The 20,571-nt window shown below is 35.9% G+C and overlaps 1 protein-coding gene across 1 annotated transcript; it reads right to left on the reverse strand.

The window, feature by feature from the left end:
- Positions 1-9,028: 9,028 nt before the first annotated feature.
- Positions 9,029-18,743, reverse strand: LOC149786585 (ganglioside GM2 activator-like). Its single transcript, XM_089978222.1, has 4 exons — positions 18,579-18,743; positions 17,372-17,570; positions 14,495-14,669; positions 9,029-9,187 (listed from the first exon to the last, which is right to left on the reverse strand). Exons 1-4 carry the CDS (start codon positions 18,661-18,663, stop codon positions 9,080-9,082), a joined length of 567 nt encoding a protein of 188 aa, XP_089834348.1. The 5' UTR covers positions 18,664-18,743; the 3' UTR covers positions 9,029-9,079.
- Positions 18,744-20,571: the final 1,828 nt, after the last annotated feature.

Below are 20,571 nucleotides of genomic sequence, written 5' to 3' on the forward strand. Positions count from 1 at the left end.
ACAGGGTCACGTTTGTCACGGATAATCCACGTAGCGTCAGAATCTACTAGCACAATAATCTTTATTCTAAAAAGATATTTCTTAGTACTAAGGTAATCGATAATCATTTTCGCCCGTGTATCGTTCATTGTAGCGTCAATGACTTTGTCGACACCTTCGGTGTTGCGTATAATTTTCAATGTTGACCATACATGAGGTGCTCAGTCATCACGAAAATCATTTTTGGCATATCTGATAATATTAATCAGATCATTCAGAGCTCGCCTCCGCGAGTCGAGGGTTATTCTGTCAAGATCGAATCTGGAAGTTTTCCAAGGCTTGATTGTAGATAATTTCTCAAACTCTTCCATCTTATAATTAAGACAAATATTTAAATAAAAAATATTATATATAATGAATCGGTGCAAGTGGTTTATGATAGGGTCTGTAACTCCATGTGGCAAATAATGTGTAAATGAATTCTGCGGACAACATTCGCAAGGTGTAAGGAGGGGTCATTTAGGTCCAAAGCCCTTCCTATGATGTGGTGTCGGAGTGCGATGACAAACACAGCAATGTGCTCAATGTGGTGGTAAACGGTATAGAGAACTGAAGCGATATTATGATATAAAGATAATGACAGCGACAGAGCTATAAAACGTATAGAGGATTATCTAAATAAATTTTCAGACAAATTATAATTTAGACAAATAATTTTATATATAACAGAACAAAAAGAATTTGTCAGACATCCTATTATTATTAAGAATTATGAAGCATCTCATGATGGTGTAGTTAGACATTGTAGGTTGAAAAAACCAGTTGGTGCTGTTGATAGTTCTTAGATTTAATGTTGGGAATAAAAGGTATCTCTGTCATCGATTCGTATTCGAATGTTTCTTTGAAGAGATTAAATATGGTCTTGTGATCGACCACATCAACGGAAATAAACTTAACAATAATTTATCTAACTTGCAAGCTATTACACAAAGTGAGAATTCTGCACGAGGGTGGACTGGGAAATTCATAATGATTCCTAGAGCGATTAAATCTTTCAATGTAGATACCGGTGAAGAGATGATATTTCAATCAATGAATTCAGCTGGCAAATATTTTGGTATTACCTCAATTATTTCTGATTTGGAAACATTGCAAGAGAGTAAACACGAGGGAAGATATATTTTACCTTCTCAATATATATTTATTTAGAAGATTGAGACGGCTATGTGTCAATCGCTGCCTACATTAGAAGAAGAGGGAGTAAAGAAATTTGTTTCGTGTCTCGTGCAATCGAAAAAATTAGATTAGAATTATCTCGTGAATATGAAGCAAAGAAGATAATTAATCCTCGTGTGAGGCAACAGAGAAAAATTGTCAGATCGTGAAACGATCGAAAACGAAAGTTAGACTATCAAGTACGCAGAAATCAAGTACGTGGAAATGAAATCGAAAGTAAAAAATAAATTTCTGACAAATTATATTTTTGTTTTGTTATTCACTGACAGGTTTCAATATTTTTTTTTGTTTTTCACTGAAATGTTAGATTTGTATGATTTTGACTACCTTATTACTTTCAGAATTAACAAATCAGTCTATGCACATGATTTTGACTGCCTATTACCCCTTCAGAGTCGATGTACATGATTTTGACTACCTTATTAATTTTAGATTTAACAAATCAGTCTGATTTTTAAGATTTCACAAATAAATTAATATTAATTGTCTTATCCCCCAAATCCAGCAAGTATCCGGATTGGTCTGTTAGTTTGAAATTTATTATTGATAACAGTGGATTATGACATCATAGATAGACCGGATTGATCGGCTCTTGTACAATCAGAAATCCGGGGTGGTTCTTTTGGTCTGAAAGAGTAAAGAATAAATCCCTGCTGCGCTTGATTTGATGTTGTAATGTCCGTGCTGTAGCTTCCATCAATTAAATCACACACAAGATTGACCGCGACCGTTGGAGTTATCTTTACGATTTCCGGAGATACATGTAGTCCTTGCCCTTGTGGGTCATTGTTGTGTCTGAGGATAGTTGCCGGTGGTAGTGTTTTTCTCCATTGTTCAAGTATATCAGGGAAGAACTCATCAATGATTTTGTTTGTGGACTTTTTTAAACTCGGTTGCGTTATACCAGGAAAATTCAAAATTTGGTAGATCAGCTTCTGTTATCGAGTATGCTTCTAAAATTCGTTGTTTATCGCGAGTTCTATCGTCAATATGGTCAATTGTGGCTAGCATTGCTCGCTGGTTAAAATATTCCATGCTGGATACAAGCTGGTTTAATATTTCAATATGTTTAATGATTTATCTGCGTGAACTTATTGCATCGTAAAGATGTTCCTGGAAGCGCTGCCGTAGTCGCTGAAGTTGTGTTTTATGTTCTTGATTACTGATATTAAAATAATCAGCAATGTCACCTGTATGAAGACCGATAATCAAGGCTCTTATTCCGTCTCGTCCATAAATAAAAAAACAATTCCTCACTGATTTCTTCGATTTGATAGCATACGGTTTGGTATTCCAACAAAGTTCCAGTCGGGAGTGCAATCTGGTTTCTTTTTATTTGCAAACACAAACGAATTATTTGCTGGTAATCCACCAAATGATTTTGATCTGATATTTAGCCAACTATGGTGCACACGCAACTGTGCTAGTGCGATTTCGCTTACCGGAATCGCAGTTGGAAAATTAATACTGAATTCAGGTTTGGTTGAGCTTACTGTTATCATTGTTGTTTTTACTGGGGTTGTATTTGCGGCTATCTGCTGAAGTAAGTCTGTCATTATTTATTTTGGTTGCTTTCAATTGCAAGGATTTCATTTTTTGCGCTTGCCATGAACACAAATTCAGTGTCCGATATTGTTTTATCACTAAGGTTTAATAGCATCGAGTATGATTTTTGTTTGAGTGTTTTTAAAACACACTCGCGGATGACCCTGCTGGTCCATTTTAGCTCGGTTACATTATACCCTGGAAATTTACAATGTGCAGCGACGTTATCGAATACGCGACAAGAAATCGTTGTTTATCTCGATGATATACGTCATCGCGGTAATCAATTATTGCCTGGATCACCCGCTGGTTAATATATTCTGTGTCGGACGCAAGCTGGTTTAGTGCTTGTATCAGCGGCAAGAGCACTCTAGAATCCCACCATTGGAGTTTTTATTTTAGTTGTTCCAGCAGCTGCTCATGTCCGTAATTGATCATTAAAAAACATTCAATAATTTCGCGCAAGCGAGCAGCAAAAACGAGATCTTCTTCTTTGTTGAACGTCAAAATTATATTGTCGTAATCCACGAAAGTAAGAGTATTAATCGGCGTTGCCTTTGCTAACCCAAGTGAGTATTTTGTGTACAATGGGGGGAGATCGTAATTAAAAAGTGGTTTTGCGATTTCCATCATTATTTATTTCTTCCTCTTTCAACTGGTGAACTTCATCGTATATCTTAACCATTAACGAGAATTCGGAATCTGATATCGTAGTATCGTCGATGCTTGATGATATCAACGATGATAATTTAAAATACGCTGCTCTGGCTGTGTTTAATTGTGTAACATAATCGTTGCATTGTGTGCTCGTGCACGTGAATATCTTTTTCGCGATGATATTAAAAACACCTGCAAGTGCCGCTGATGATGAAACGCATATTGTTAACGCGGTTGCAGTTGTTGCCGGGGTCAGCACTGATAATACTACTCCGGTGGATGCAACTAACGCGGATACTGAATAAACTAACACATCCAGAGTAACTACAAACCGCTTGTATTTTTTACTTTTGTCGTGCACATGTTGATTATATTTTTTAACTTTGCCATTCGCGCACTTGATCGTATCTATATTGTTGAACATTTAATGTCGTCGTTGACTCCGTTTTTGATAACACCATTATTATTTTACGCAGTAACCAATTGAGGTGTTTCAGCTACAGATTAAAAACATCACCAGTAAGATGTTGCGGTTAATTTCTTATCTGCTGCTTCCAGTATAAATATTTCTTTGGTTCCGCTATTTAATATGATAGTCACAACTCCAGAAATCTTATTAGTTGAGTGCCTCCAAGGATATGTTGTAAATATCTCAAATTTTGCAGCACTGAACATAGACAGTCAATATACGCCAGTGACTGTTGACGTATGTTTGATAGTATTATTTTGTTTTGAGCATGTTGCGAATCCAGATGATACGGTGTATACTATGTTGGTGATATCCCCGGGAGTTACTCCGGGTGAAATTTTAATCAGACCAATTTTGTTAACGATGTTAGGAATTCCACTTACGATCTCTTCTTGTGTTTTTTTAATCGTATCAATGTTTGTTTTGATATCAGAAAGAGTTATATCAGCGGTGAGCGGATCACCTAGGAATTTATCCGCATTTTCATTAAATTTCCTAAAGTTTCTACGGAGATTGGTAAACACGCTTACGTGAACATCATACTCTGCACGCAACGTGGATAATTTACAATCAACGGTGCTGTAGTTAACGTCTACATATTTTTTCGTCGCGGCATCTTCGTAGGATGTTGGATCTCTTAAAACAATTATTTTATTTCCGTTCATGTTGCGTTCACCTGTCATTGTGTCACCGGTATTTTTAAGCGATTAGTCACACTTTTTGCAATTTCTTTTCTGATACTGGCAATTGATATACTTGAATCCCCGATTTTTCCGCTGTCAGTAAACACAGGGATGTTATCCGTAACCGCACCGAGTACTCGTCGAACTATGTCATTCCATGTGACATTGCTGGTTTTTAGCTTGCCATATAGATCCTGAAAAATAACAACCTCATCTGGGTCTACCTCGGATAAGTTTAAAAGATTATCGATTTCATCTTTAGTCGCATATTTTGATAAATCAATATCATCGCGGTTTTTTGCCTTTACTTTCGCTGAGAGATCTTCCGTAAATATCAACCCGTTATTATTTTAGTGGTTGTTTAAATTGCGCTGCGGTATACTCGTGCACAACTTTGTGAGGTGATTTGGTTGATTGGAAAGTGTTTGTGTTGGTAGCGTTAAGTACCAAACTGGAATTTGAAATCCGTCAACATATTTTAGAAATTCAACTGCTAACCCATACGAATCAAAGTTAATAATTCCACGTGGATCAATAGCGTAAGCAACCTAATGAGTTCCAGGGGGTTCGCTGTTATCGAGATTAATAATTCCTGTTTCTGGATTATTTGGTTGGCTCGGTAACTGATCTCGCATGAAAACACCTCTGAAATTGTTTATACTTAATTGTTTAGCAGCATCGAGTAAATCAAAATTTGACATCAGTGTGAGACGCTTCGCGTCTGTCAAAACCGTTTGGGTTGTTGGAGTTCCTGGAACTCTTAGACCCGCTCCGTATTGTTCCACTGGTAGTCTTAGACGACCCAGCTGAGGCATATTTGACTTCATGGGGCACCTTGTTGGTTTTTGTGTCCGTGATGATATTTTTTTAAGCTTTCCTTGTGTGAAATTCCCTTCCCAGTTGCTTTCTTTAATGCCATTCCAGCAGCGGTTCCAACAGCCCCTAACGCAGCGGCTTTTGCGACAGCTGGTGCAGCAGCGGCAATCAGTGCTGGTATTGCTGAGAGAAGTGGAAATATACCACCGGTTTTAATCATCTCGCTGATGGACATTGGAGCAAAATCAAGTTGAACTCCGGTTTTTGCTTGCTGCGCTTTATTGAAATGTTTTAGTTGAGTTTTAGTCAGCAATAACTTGTTTGGACCACCACTAGCAATTTCATCTCGCGTTAATTTTATTGTTGCTCCGGTTGCACTCAGGTTTTTCGATAGTAATTTGTTCGCCTTACCGGGAGTCAGGGTGACATTAACGTGACTGTATGACATTTTCATTAATAACTGTTGGTCTAATTGTCTACATGTTTTCTACTGGGGCATCAATGATTATCATTCGCCCACCAACACCTTCGAGTAACATTGATATGTCGCTGAGTATAACAGCAGCCGCTCTGTAATTAGCCCACCTGAGTTTAAGCTAGCCCGAAAATGTATATCAACGACAGATTGCTTAATTAAGTCAAGATGTTATAGCGAAAAGTAATAAATCGGATACAGAGTTGTAAAATCTAACTGCGGTATTTGCAAACCACTATCAGTATTATGATTACGTCTCATAAATGTCATCAAATGATGAATGTACGTGCTACATAATTTTCGTCAAAATTCAATAATATATCCTCGGATGGTTCTTGATGTCCGTTTATTCTTGAAGATACTTCAGAGACACCAAGTGTGTCAAATACCATTGGATTTCTTTCTTGATTGTTTAATCGTGTAGTATCCTGAAAAGCAACAAAGACGTCTTGGTACAGAAACACCTTGCTGTGATGATATATGCCAAGTAAATTAACCGTCGACGGGGTTTTGATTACTATCGGTAGTTATTGTTAACCATGACAATATCGATTTACCTCCTTGATCCATAAACGAAAGTAGCCGGTGTTCTTCAGCGAGTGATGGAATCATTACCGGCATCCACAATGAGAGCTTAAATAATATTACTTTACCCTCAGCAACCCCATTTTCTCGCCAGATAGCATCATTATCTTCTTTTCCATGAAGAACAATTGTATGTCTGGTTCCAAAAATGACCTTTCTGACATTTCTGCACGTTTAAACATTTTATTATAATTTGTTATCTTCTAAAACGAAGACCACTTCCTGATATCAGACTTGTATTTATTTGTTAAACCCCTTGATTTATTAAGGCTGCTAGTTTTTGATTGCGACTTGATTTATTACCTTACTGACATTTGCGGGCATCACTTCAGTGCTTAGTAATTTCAGTGTTTGGTCCGCTTTTGGTGTACCTCCTTGAGGTTTGTGTATTAATCGTGATAGTCTGTCCTTGATTGCCAAGAACTCTTTACTGGCAACGTTACCAATAGCACCAGGAGCTTTATCACTAACAAAGTCAATAGCTTTCAATCACCCTAACCGCTATAGGTCCACGATGAGCATTATGTATAATCATCTTATTTGTTATTTATTTATCTAACAACTAGTCACTGTGATAGTTATTAACGATTTCATAAATAAATTCCCGATAAACATTGATGTCCATGATACCGCCTTGAAATAATCGTCGACAAATATCAGCTGCTTCATTTGTTATTTCCGGAGTTCTCCCATGAGAACTTTTAGCCGTTGAATATTATTAGGACAGGCAATAAGACCACTTCGTAAAATTCTTCTTCTGGAGATTGTGGTCGAGTAGTTTGTTGTTTACTCGCTTCGATTACATCTTGTTTAAATCTTTGAAACCCTGGATCTTTCATATTAATCCGTGAATTACGGGAGGCAAAATATAATACAGGAAGCCAATGTTGGGATTTTAGATTTCCAACATAATTAGGTTATAGACATCTCTCTCTAGAATTATAACGACGTACAGCAATATTAATTAATTCATCCCGGTCAGTAAAAATATAAAGAGCTTCGTCGGTAAATATTACGGCAGGGCGTGACGGTAGTGTTACGGAAGACTTAAGTTGAGGTTGTTCTGTTTGTTGCAACGGAGGAGAAAGTTGATAAGACTCTTGCTCAGGCAGCGAGTAGGGAGGTGGTGGCTATTGAGGTTGTGATCTGTATTCATGAAGTCTTTGTATTTCCCTTTCAAATTTCGCAAAGTTTGGATTATCATCTCTAACCTGTTTTTTGTTGTAATACACACGATATATCCATTTGATGAAATTATCATCATTCACGGTAACATACTTTGGTTTTAAAATTATGTCTTTTTGAACTAGACTTGCTAATGCTGCATAGGGTAAATTCTCCTCTTCACTTTCTTTAAGCTGATTAATAACACCATCGTTAAATTTTGCAATTAGTTCAATATTTTCTTTCTTTACCGGTTTGGGTTTAGGCGCAAGTTCCTTTTTCACGTCGGCGACTTCAGTACGAATTTTGCTGATGCCTTCAAGTATTTCTTCATCAACAGGAAGAGGCTGAGCTGCAGCTATTTCAGTTGGAAGATCTCGTAAAATCTTTTTCTTTTTTTGTTTTTTTTTTTAGTTCTTTCTGCTATTTTTTCAGCCTGCACATCGGTTTGTTTTAATACTGGAAGAAGACCCTCCTTCTCTTTCTCATCCTTAATATCTCAGTATTTTTCAGCAACCGCTGTAATGGGTTTAAATAACTGTTCTGTACCCGTAGCAAATTCAACTTGTGCTTCTTGACGTTCTTGAAGTTTTTGTCTTACAGAATCACGAACAGGAAGAATTTTTTTGACTGCTTCTAGCCGCTCTCGTGCTAATTTAGTGGTATATGCTTCTCCGATATTTGCCATTATCTGATATAATAATGATTTAATTTACAACAGCAGAGAGGCTGGACTCTCAACTTGGCACCGACGCGATCGCTTATTTTCCTTTGATTTTTTTGCGATCGGCGATAGACAGTAAGTCAAATTTTAGTCTATTAAGTTCGGTAAAAATGGTTGTCTCATATCGGGCACTAAGAAAAATCTCGAAGGCTTATTTTGCGAAACGGAGAGTGAACCATCTGCTGCTTTATTTGAACATAATGCGACGTTTTGTGTCTTGAATACCGGTGATCTCAAGGGTTATACTAACTGTAATCCCTCCTGAGGAAAGACAGTACATTGCACAAAAGCAGTTAATATTAATAAACTGCAGAATCCTGTCTTTTTTCCTCTTCTTTTCGGTAAACATCGCACAAAAACAGTAGTTATTTATATTCCCATGCAGTTGTAGCATGCTTCAACCTGCATTTAGATTTGCTTAGAAGCACGGATTGACAGAATGCGAAATCTTTGTATAGTTATCCCGGTTTTTTGCGGTTGTTAAGTGTTCGATGTTGTTACGTCACCTGTCAGATAAAAAGGAATTGCAACCGTAGTTTGATGTGAATTTGGTATATTAAGTAACGTATGTATACAATTCACGGTCGTACACAATTTGCTAGACTTCTGACCTCTTATTGATTCTTTAATATTTTTGCCCCCGAAATAGCAATGGAAAGAGAGAAAAAAAATGATCCATACGGATAAAATAAGTCTTATTTTCCGTTATATTCTGTTTTAAACAATCATTTATTTAAGTAAATCATTCAACCAAATAAAAACCCAATGCCGGTAGAAGCCATTGTAATATCTGCACTCAGACATCCGATTACGTGCCCGGCTTGCTTGACTTCCAGATGGTAACGGTAGCTACCCTGCAGTGACAGAGAAGAACAGATCGGTGACTCTGTGATAATAATAGCTATGTTGTGGAGACAGTATTTTTGTTGAGGTTTTGATGATACTGATAGTGATGAAGAAGAAACAATTTAAACTGATCTTGTAATCTATAACTGAATGTAGCAAGTTCTGGAGAGGTGCTGAAATGGACTTATCGGCCCTTAACTCTCTCTCTCTCTCTCTCTCTCTCTCTCTCTCTCTCTATATATATATATATATATATATATATATATATATATATATATATATATATATATATATATAATGTTGTTGCAACGATATTTCCTCAACAATTTTGTTAAACTGTCGATAACAAATTATGCCTAAATGCGTTAATCTTGGTTAGGCGAAGGTCGTCCTAAATAATTTTTACCCTCTCTTTTCATACCAAATAGCAAATAAAATACTATTTCCGAAACAAATCATTGCGAAGACGTATTTGGGCAGCTAGATTGAAGCATTGATAAGAAACTCAGACTATTGCACTTCTGGTTGGGATAAGTTTTTAAACGGCAGTTTATTAAGTATGAAGCAAAATAAGTAGTGTTTGTTGTTTTGTGGCACGGCAACACTTGGCAAGTTATATAGTCAGGCACAATCAAACAATTGTGCTTTGGCAAGCAAGAGACACAGATACTAAACTGATCGTATGTTCGGACTCTGGTCACGAGTCCGGTACGCTAACAACTGAATCTCCGTGGTCCCTTGAGACAAAGACACTCAAGCAGCTTCCATATGATGACACACATTGCTTCATTCTTGACCACCAGGACACGCCTAGATATTCTCTGCTTCCTACAACTGCTTGATAATATTATTGTATCTCCTAGTATATCATATTAGCTTAACGCGTTAGAGAGCGAAATGGAGGGGAGAGAGACAGAGATAGAGAGTGTGTGTGATTAGGATTTTTAACGTAACTTTAACAGTTGTTCAGTCATATCGCTACGATGTCTGCAGTGTGGCAGTTTATAGTGATATCTAGCACAGGGGCATCATGCCGCAGACATGTAGCATGGTGTCCCACCCAGTCATATTATCCTGACACCAGACCGACCAGTCCTACCACTAACCTCTTAATGCTGAGCGCCAAGCGAGGCATCTGTTAGTACCATTTTTGTAAGTCTTTGGTGTGACTCGGCCGGGGTTCTAACCTACGACCTGCCGCTTCCGAGACTGATGCTCTAAGCACTAGGCCACCGGAGCGGTACAGAGATAGAGTATCTTAAATAATTTTATTTCCTTTTCAGTGACACAGTTGTAGTAAAGAAGTAATCTGCATTGAGGTTTTTAATTGTCAGTCTTTTAACACGAGTCTCTTGAAGTTACAAGTTTTTTGCCACTGATAATAGCTCAGTCTTATTGTATTTTTAACGTGTATTGTATGTTTAACACATGCAGTAAGACCCTTTTGGAAATCTTCATTCAGTTCACTACCCAGGCAATCAGCCTAAACTGTTTGATTATATCTCTTCTATCTTACTACCGATATATATATATATATATATATATATATATATATATATATATATATATATATATATTAAATTAAAAAATAATAGCGCCGAAATATTAATAGATATTATACTAGCTTTGATGATTAATTGTATTTACGATAAGGTATGTCATCTTGTTCAAACTAATGATAAATGTTGTATGCCTGAAAGAAAACTTCGTGATATTTAGAGATGATTTCTTCGTCAGGACCAAAATATGTTAGAAAATCTTGTGCTATTTTGGGTCTATTGATTTATCTAATGAGTGCGTAATGTGGTTAAAAATTATCCAAAGTAATCGCTTTGGGCTAATCTCATTTCAGGCTTTTTTTATTTACCTACTGAAAATTTATATTTTTAACTGATTATAGTACTGACATAATGGACACAGCAATCACATGCCTATGTATATCATGTGCCCAGTGTTTCTATTGGGAGATTTGAGGGAGAGAACATCCATTGAGAATGATTCTAAAGTGGATGATGCATATCTGTCTGATACCCTGCATTTGCCTAATACAAATACCGATGTTTAAACAAAGTTTCTTCCTGCCAATCAAAATATTTATAAGGAAAGCTTATAAGTCAAGGACACATGTTTGATTAAGAAGGGACGAAACTTTTGTGTGTGTGCGATTATCGCTACGATGTCTGAAGTTATATCAGTAGCGCGGTAAAATGTAAAGCATACATCAGACACGTGACGGATATAAAACACCGGGATGAGGAAATAAAACAACACTTTTCTCCAGTTTCACATTCAATGTCAAAGCAGTGTTTTTACTGAATTACTATCACGTGCTAAAGTATTGCAACGCATTAATACTTCAGCAAATAAAAATCGATTTAAATCTTATCATTTAGCGTTCTCGTCCCTTTGTACAACATCTGCTAGCGAATTATTTGAAACCAAATGTCAAATTGTTTCTCATTCTGGATTTAGTAGACTCAGTGGAGTACTTAGGGTATATGGCGCCCGTGGCGATGATGAAGGCCCCAATGGGTTTTGACGCTAGCACTTTACTGAATAGACCTAGTTTTGACATTGGTGGCTTTTGAAACAACAGAACTTTGAACTTACTTGACTCTCATGGCATATATTTCCGGCCCGTTTAGGTTTGTTTTCAATAAAGTTTTGTTTTGATCTGTTTAGTTTTGGGTAGAACAAAATAAGCATGAAAGATCTATAGTGGAAACAAATACTACTATTACTGCAACAACAACAACAACAAAAACAATAACTACTACTAATAATAATATCAATAATTATGACAACAACAACAATATCAAATCAATGTGGCTCACCTCACACTTCTGATAATTTCAACCTGCACAAAATATCTTTAAAGAATATAGTGTTTTGAAACGACTATTATTTTGTTTTGTTATCCATTGCCGGGCGTTAAAAGAGTGGGTCGAGAATATAAAAGATAATCAATATAGCTAAGATAAACGCAAGCTTAAAAGATGTATTTCTTAATTTAAATTTGGAGCTCCAATTAGCACTACAAAACCGACTTAAAATATAAATATGGTAATAAGATGTTATTGTTTGCAAAAACGTAAATCATACTATATTTATTGGCCGGTAATGTTACAATAATGAACAATAATTGAAAACCAGGAGCAAAAAAAAAACAAAAAAAAAAACAAACAACCAATATATTGTATTTAAATGTCAGGAAACATAAGTGTCGAATATATGTATATCGTGTATAGATTATGATCAGTGACTACATACGTTGTAAGTTGAATATGTATCCCTTTTATGAGAATACACATATATGAAATATTTGTAACACATGTATATGTAACATTGATAATACAGATGGAGGGAATATTGTAATTTACATCGATATCCCTTAGTGTTAAAATCTGACAGTACTTCATTCTTGTTAATCTTTACATGCAAATTCATACTGAAGAATGCTGGAATATTTATATAATGTTTGACACAATATATATATATATATATATATATATATATATATATATATATATATATATATATATATATATATATATATATATGACATTTTCTTTCCCTTCATAAAAACCGGGTATATTTAATCGTGTGGTAAGAAAAACGGGATATTTTAACGAGTGACGAAGCCACGAGCTAACTACACGATCAAAATATATCCGGTATTTACTAAGGAAAAGAAAATATTCGTGTATTGTGATTGTCAAAGACATAAGGGGAAATAACTTCTGAGACTCGAACGGCGTCTACTCATATTTCATTACCAGTGATTCATTTCTATTTTGAAATGTAAGTCAGTTTCTTTTTCTTAGTTCTAGCGGACAGATTACTGCAGGTATAACTTCTGTATGCCCTCACAATCAAACGTCGCATGGCATGATAGGAAAACTTTCATCTTCAAATGTGAAAATATTGGAATAAAGAATATGACAAATAATTTGTCAATAACTTCCTAAATTTCTTTCTGAAGCATAAAATAAAAGTTTGCTTTCTTTAATTAAATAAAAACATTTGAAAGTTCTCATTCCAGTTAGTTACCTTTTGAACAACGCCAACCACAATTATCACAGTGTTCATGGAAAATACCAATCATCATTCTAATCATTATTAATATTATAAATACTCTACTTCATCGGAATCAATAAGACGCTAGGCAACACCTGGGTACACAGGTGAGGCATTTTGTGATAGAAAATGTTACCTTATCATGAATAATAGACAACATTACGGGAGAGACGGGTGTTGGTTGATGCGTACAAAAATGACTCATCCACATTAGTGGAGTACTCATATATATTTAGTAATACCGCCTATAACAATATCACTGTGAGGTGTAGTTTGGTGAAACAGAAAATCCTTATTCATTTCTAATTTTTATTTCTATTAGTTACTGACTTTTTCACGTCGACAGCTTACTTTAAAGGCCACATAATTACTGTATGGATATACTGTTCCATTAATTATTAAAAGGTCACGGTATTTAATATTCATTTTAGAAACAAAAAAATACAATCTTTATTTGTAGTAGCTCGTCTCGTCAAACTGAATAGTATAGTAATAAAACGACGCTGTATATGACATGCTCGGTGTAGTTTAGCTTTTAAATATGCTGTCATATATACACACCGTATTTACATTCAGCACTGAAAAGTTATCATGCAATGATCTGGTTAATGTTACTGTCTTTTCTTTCAATTGAATGATGTAATATAATTTTTATATAATTGTCCGCCTTGCAAATGATATAAACGTTTGCAATTTAAATACCTTTTTGTGCTAGTATACATTTTACGTTGTTCTCTTTATTGAAATTTACATCCGTTTATCAAAAACATCCATATTATTCTTCCTTTGTTTCATTTTTTTTAAATACACGTAATTTGTATTTTAAATTTAGTCATGACATTCAAAATTTCAAGATTAATTGACATAAGCAATTTATATAAAATAAATTGTGAAATATTGATCAGGGATTAATTTGTTATTTCATGTAAATAAATTAGCATGCTCTTTTGCAGCTGTAGTCATATAAAAAAATAAAAATACTGCGTATGTGACTGAGCCAGGAAACATACAGTGGAGAACCTTAATGATCGTATTAAATAATGTCCTGACTGCGGAATAATATTTTTGTATCGTGGGATGGGTGGGAGGATTGTGGTTTTTGAAAATAAAAATTAGGCTATATGTGTTCCTGTTACTTGAACGAACATACAGTGAAGTAGCTTGACTATTTACAAAATCTGAGTTAAATGGCTCTTCGATGAGAAAAAATATTAACTTTCGTGGATAAAATAGATTACCTCGACAAATCTAGAGTAAGCAGCTGGTATGTGGGATACGTTGAAAATTTCCTTCGTCATGTGGAGTCTTTCTGGAGCAAAAGGGCACGTGCAAGGCAGACCGTTGTTAACTAGCTGGTGAGGGCATCCATTTGTTGCGAAAGTCTTCAAAAACTCACAAGGATTATCGTAATGGCTACAATATAAGAGTGATTACAGATTTTCTCCACAAGATATACTGTGATAGGAAAGGTAAGAGGGGAGAAAACATGACGTGCAATGAGCAACAATTTAAGATGTTTAACGGCACAGAAACGTGTAGTTTATATAGTTTCCATACAATTAGAGTATGGTTCATCTCCCTAGGCAGAAAACGATAGCCAACCAGGGAGAGCAGATTTCAGGCCCAAACCTTTCTGATCGTGTGTCTGACACGCTTACCTTAATCCACCGCTGCTCTACAATACCGACAATCAAGAAATGGTATAGGACTACTAGAGAAATATATCGTTACCAAGTTTTTCTTTTATATTGAACCTCTTTAGGTTGTGATCAAGCCATCCTATATAAATATTTCATAATGATTATCTTCGGTAAGTAAAATGCATGTCATAGAATAAATATTAAATCGATGAATGGGTAATTGGAGCTAAGAGTTTATACTCAAAAAGTGGACTGCTGTTAGAACGTTTACAAATGGCTTCTCCGAAGACCTTCAACAGATCAACGAGCTATGCAAAGGGCTGTGACCAACATTGAATTTAACATGCTCAGTGTTGACATTGTAACCATTAAAAAAATACACCTCGCATTAACTCGATCGCGTAGAAAGTGTACACCTTTGGGTGAGGAGAATGCCCGCAGCAAACAAGAAAGTACAGAATAGACTTCGTAGTAAACTTCCCATTCATAGGAATGACTGAAAAGCCTTTCCGAGAGAGTCTTGGTAATTTGGCTATTAAACTCGCAGTACCCGGTTAACCTTGTGAGTATGTAGGCTCCAACTCTCTACTTGTCCTCTATAACAAAGGACTAGGTTTACAAGAATCCACCATTAACCGAATCCCGAAATCAGAACGCTTGCGCCTGCTAAGGAAGGGGGACAAGGAGCTGAATGACCGAAGGCGTTCGGTATTAACAACAACTCATATCTCACAGCTGTCCGCCTGGGTTCGAGATTCGGGCTCGGCCGAAGTCTGTATGTGACAAAGGCTGCCATTAGCAACCCATGAATCAGTGGTATTTAAATGGGGGTATAATGGAGTTCTTCCTCCACCAGATATACCGCCCGCCATTAAAATCATATCATGTGCTGATGGCTTTAACACAAGAGTAGGCTCCAAATGTGAATCATGGCCCAGCGTGGTCATCATGGTGTTGGGAAGATGATCGACAATAAAAAGACCCTGCTGTCATGATCTCTACGTCACAAAACCATATTCCAGACCAAGCATCAATACAAGTCTTCCACATGGATCTAATCATCACCAGACGCGCCGACTTAACAGTGTTATCATCACTAACAACTACTATATCCCTGTCAGCGACACGGATCAATCCTCGATATGCAGTATTGTCAGACTTCAGTCAAAGTAAATGCACCGCTCAAAATATAAATGCATCCTCCCACATGCGGCCAAGGGAGGTCACACCTATATTCTGAGGCCCTGCAACAACCTCTTAGCAACAGACGCCGCGGCAGTAGTACCCAGCGAAAATGGGAACAAACAAAGAATGGGATTTAAATCAAAGCCCTGTCAGTCTTCCTCAAAAGGCAAACTGGGATCAATTATTATTTCAATACAAACTTAAGTGAGACGACGAGAGTCATTGATGCCAGTGAATATCAGGGTAGACTCTTTAGTCTTAATTTTGCTAATGGTGTTCAGCAGGGAGATGCTGCGAAAGTTGTTGTAATAGTAACTGTCGCGATTGTGTTTGCAAAGAATAATGATGTTGGCGTCTCTCCTGTCATGTTTTACTTTACGCTCTTCTTAGCAGAGACAAATCAACGTGCTGAGCTCCTCAAAGGCTCCCTATTCGTTTAGTTTATCTGTGATAGACACACTTTTTATGGTGTTGACGATGTTTTCCTTGAAATACAGCTCCGACTAATGTTCCACCCACCCAACCGCTATATCAGCTTGTCACAATCATTGATGATATCCCCTTTAACCGATATCGGATGGGTTGTCTTTTTGCAGCCATGGACCTCTTGCCTTCATTATCCCGTATTGGATGACTTTAATGCGCACTAAAAGAATACGTTGACAGTGAACCAACTGAATTACTTGAGTTATATCTTGGGCACTCTTCAGTTTTAGCAATGCTGTACATTACTAAACCATATTAATGAAGTGGGCATATAACTTCGACATACCTATGTGAAAAAATATTCTATGTATAGCTGATTCCGTGGGATCAGACAGGAATTAGAGAGATAATGTTATTTTAAAGTTCTAATATTGGACTAACAGATGAAAATGTATTCCAAAACATGCGAGTCAAAGCAAAAAAAATCAAAAAACAAAAAATACAAATTCAAACAACCTCAAAAGTAGGCAAATGTTTAACATCGATATTCACATTTATATTATACATTGAATTAAAGAGAAGTGATTATGTTGAAAAAATCTGAAAAAGCTTATCGTTGATTTAGTGATTTTTGAGCTATGTATGGACTAATTTACTGTGAAGTTCAGTGGTAACTTCAATGAGATCAGAATACTACATACCACAATTTGTCGTTATCATATGAATGGACGTAGGTAAGTACGTAAATAACTACGTACCGTCTCTCTCTCTCTCTCTCTCTCTCTGTATATATATATATATATATATATATATATATATATATATATATATATATATATATATATATATATATATATATATTACCAAGATCCAACATTGTTATGACATGGAAGATTGCTCCACTGGCTCAGTGTCCATTTTTTGACGTTGGCATCCATCGTGACATCGGCAGGAAGAGTCCCGGCAATAGTACCTTCAAGGGATACAGTCATGAGGCCTGGCAGCTTGACCGGAACTGGGCCAATCTGGAGATTCGAAATATGAATTTTACGATCCGCTGGTCCTGTATACAAAATAATAATAATAATAATAATAATAATAATACGTCGGGACATATTAGAAGCTAATAGCCATCACGATGACTCGTGGAATATCACAAATACCAAACATACTACAAAAAAGAGGAACTCATGGAAAGAGCAAGAATACTGCAGAAACTGTTTGGTAACTAAGTACCACTGAAAATGATCCGATTACAGGAGAAAAGATCAGGTAAATGTCAACATCAAATGCTGTAAAGTATTGAATGAAACCAAACAATAAAAAAGAGTCCCCGAACTGGATATTCTAGTACTACTGCTACTACTACTATTACAACTACTGCCACTACTACTACTATTTGTACTACGGCTTCTCTTACTACTAGTCACAATAATAGCAACAATGAATTAGAATTAAACCGAAATAAATAAAGATCAATACCTGTAAAACTAACGTTCCTTATGACTAACTTTACACTTGTAACTGTTCTTATAACTACTCATATCGGAAGATCCCTATGACGAAAATAAGATATGAAAAACAATTCAATTATTTTACTTAAATGTTCGAGCAGAATAACCATAGGACGAGTAAAGTCGCAAATTTGTCTTAGTTTCACCTGTAAAATAAAGTTCTAGTCTTGAATCTGGAGGCTATAACATAAATAACATAACTAATTAAATGATATGAAAAAGTGGAATAATTATTCCCTGAATATCATTAAAAAATTATATTTCTGAGCGTGAGTGAAGTATAGTCTGGAGTGCAAACAGTCGTCTAACTAGTTAGTAGATATCAAAATAACCACGATCTTCTTAGAAAGAAAAAAAACCGGTTTAAAATACACATGATTTTCATTCACATTAAAAGGCACTGAAAAATAAACAGTTTAGTTCCCGTATGATACCTATATTCGATGAGCAAATTTAATTAGATATTACCAAACAATACAATTCACAAGAGTATATGGAAACGTTCATTACATTCTAAGAGGAAGAATAGGAAGAAATGAAGAGCAATCGAAATATACCGCAATCGCTCCAGTTAAAATGTGCTGGGAGAATAAGCTGCCCCAACGCTTGGCAGAAAAAGAGAACAAGCACCACTGGGATCATTGTGTCCGGTATTCACCTGCTCTGGCGGAACGTCGGTTTAGAAATGCAGACAATAGGTCTGAGCGATGTGAAGCTCTTGCTTTTATACTATCAGATGACAGAATTGTCATCAGTATATTTGAATTTATCACGTCTTTGATAAACTTAACTGACATTTTCTGACCTCACATGATGATCATGTTACAATGTCCCCTTTGTGGACCTGGGTTGGCTATGGCCTTGTGCTTGCGGTGACGAATAGACTGTTCCCATACATTTAGAATAGAAAGCAAAACTGCATGAACTTTATAATTGAATGGCATAAAATTCTTCACCCAGTTTTAAATAATAATAATTCCAACTAATTAACATCCATTGCTTAGAAATGTCCACTGACGTTATTATCCTATTTGATATGAATTCCTTCCGAAATGTTTTCGGTGCTGAAAACTGAAATTTCTTGAATTTATACCGGCTGCATTTTGAGGAATATGTGGGATATTTGTAGCGGCACCTTTTAGCAGCGTCACTGTGGATCCATATTGAATTAAATTGATACAACAGTATGTCTGCGAATGGAACAAACGTGTCTTTCATGGTAAAGTTGGTGTTTTCGAAAAGATTATATGACGTAAATATTGCTTGTATATTTAACACGGACATGGTAAGTTACTATGTTTAAAGGTTTGCGATTAGTATGAGGTGGATCGTAAATGTCGCAGGACTACTAAGTCAGTGTTTATAAATTAAAATGTAATCAGAGGAGCGGCAGGATGGTATACGACCAATATAATCAAAAATCAACAACTAAGAGACCTCAGAAAGCCTTTTCTAAATAAACAATTCTGAAAATAATAAACTTCGTTTGGACTTAGTTGTCTTTTAAATATTTATTTATTAAATTATATGGCCTTGTTTAGGCATTTGATTCATTTCCAAATCTGAGTATAATAAAGTATGCTAAGGGTAGTGGTGGTGGTGCTTATCGATGTTTACAGGATGAATAAAACTCGTAGTTTTAGAGCGAATATAGTAAATAAACAAAATATGAAATCAATGGATGGAATGAGCAGTGATCTAAATTAAAAGAACACGAGCCCCCGTAAACAGAATATAACAATGTAATTGATTAGATCAGCAAAATAAAATTCTCCAAGACACTGCAAAGACACACATTTACCAGAAAATAATTACAAAACGTTATAAAGAATGCAATTAGCAGTTCTCTTTACACAGGTACGACAACTTTCATCATAAACTCGCGTGCGCGCTTCGAACATAATTATCCGGCATGCCTCCATAAACTGATGACTGGTTGAGTGTCACTACAGATTCAGCACAGGTAGTAATTTAGGATTTATTTATTCCCTCTAGCATCCGGTGTGTTGCTGCCTACGATGTCCCCCACCCCACCCCTCTGTCTCTCTCGTATTCAGACTTGTATGGGTCATTAACTACTACACCGATCGACTCGCCTAAATCCCGTGGAGCTATCTCCTTTTTAAATAAGATATATGCAGCATAAACATTATTTTCGGTCTTTAATGTCTTTGACAGAATATTCACGTTTCTCTCGTTACTTCGTAGTTTAGCCATACCATATTACAAAAGACACTAACTGCTAACATGATTTCAGGCCACAAGCTTGCGTTCTAAAACAACTGAGTAGTATTCGCCTACTGGTAAGTGTACCTATATTTTTTCTTACTTCTTTACATGATTATATCTAATTTGTAATTATTTTGCATCGCAGTAAATTATACAGAATATCATTAGATAGATTTTGCCTACCTGACATGAGTCTGTTAAAAGCAAAAAATTTAAAAGGATCTATAAATAAATGCAACGAGTTGACAAGTACTAATAATACAAATAATGACAACGTTAGCTAAATGTCTCATTGGCTGATGATGTTTAGACGCTTTTAGA

The sequence above is a fragment of the Sinohyriopsis cumingii genome, chromosome 12 (assembly GCF_028554795.1).
Source record: "Sinohyriopsis cumingii isolate HCF-2022 chromosome 12, ASM2855479v2, whole genome shotgun sequence".
Lineage (NCBI taxonomy): Eukaryota > Metazoa > Mollusca > Bivalvia > Unionida > Unionidae > Sinohyriopsis > Sinohyriopsis cumingii.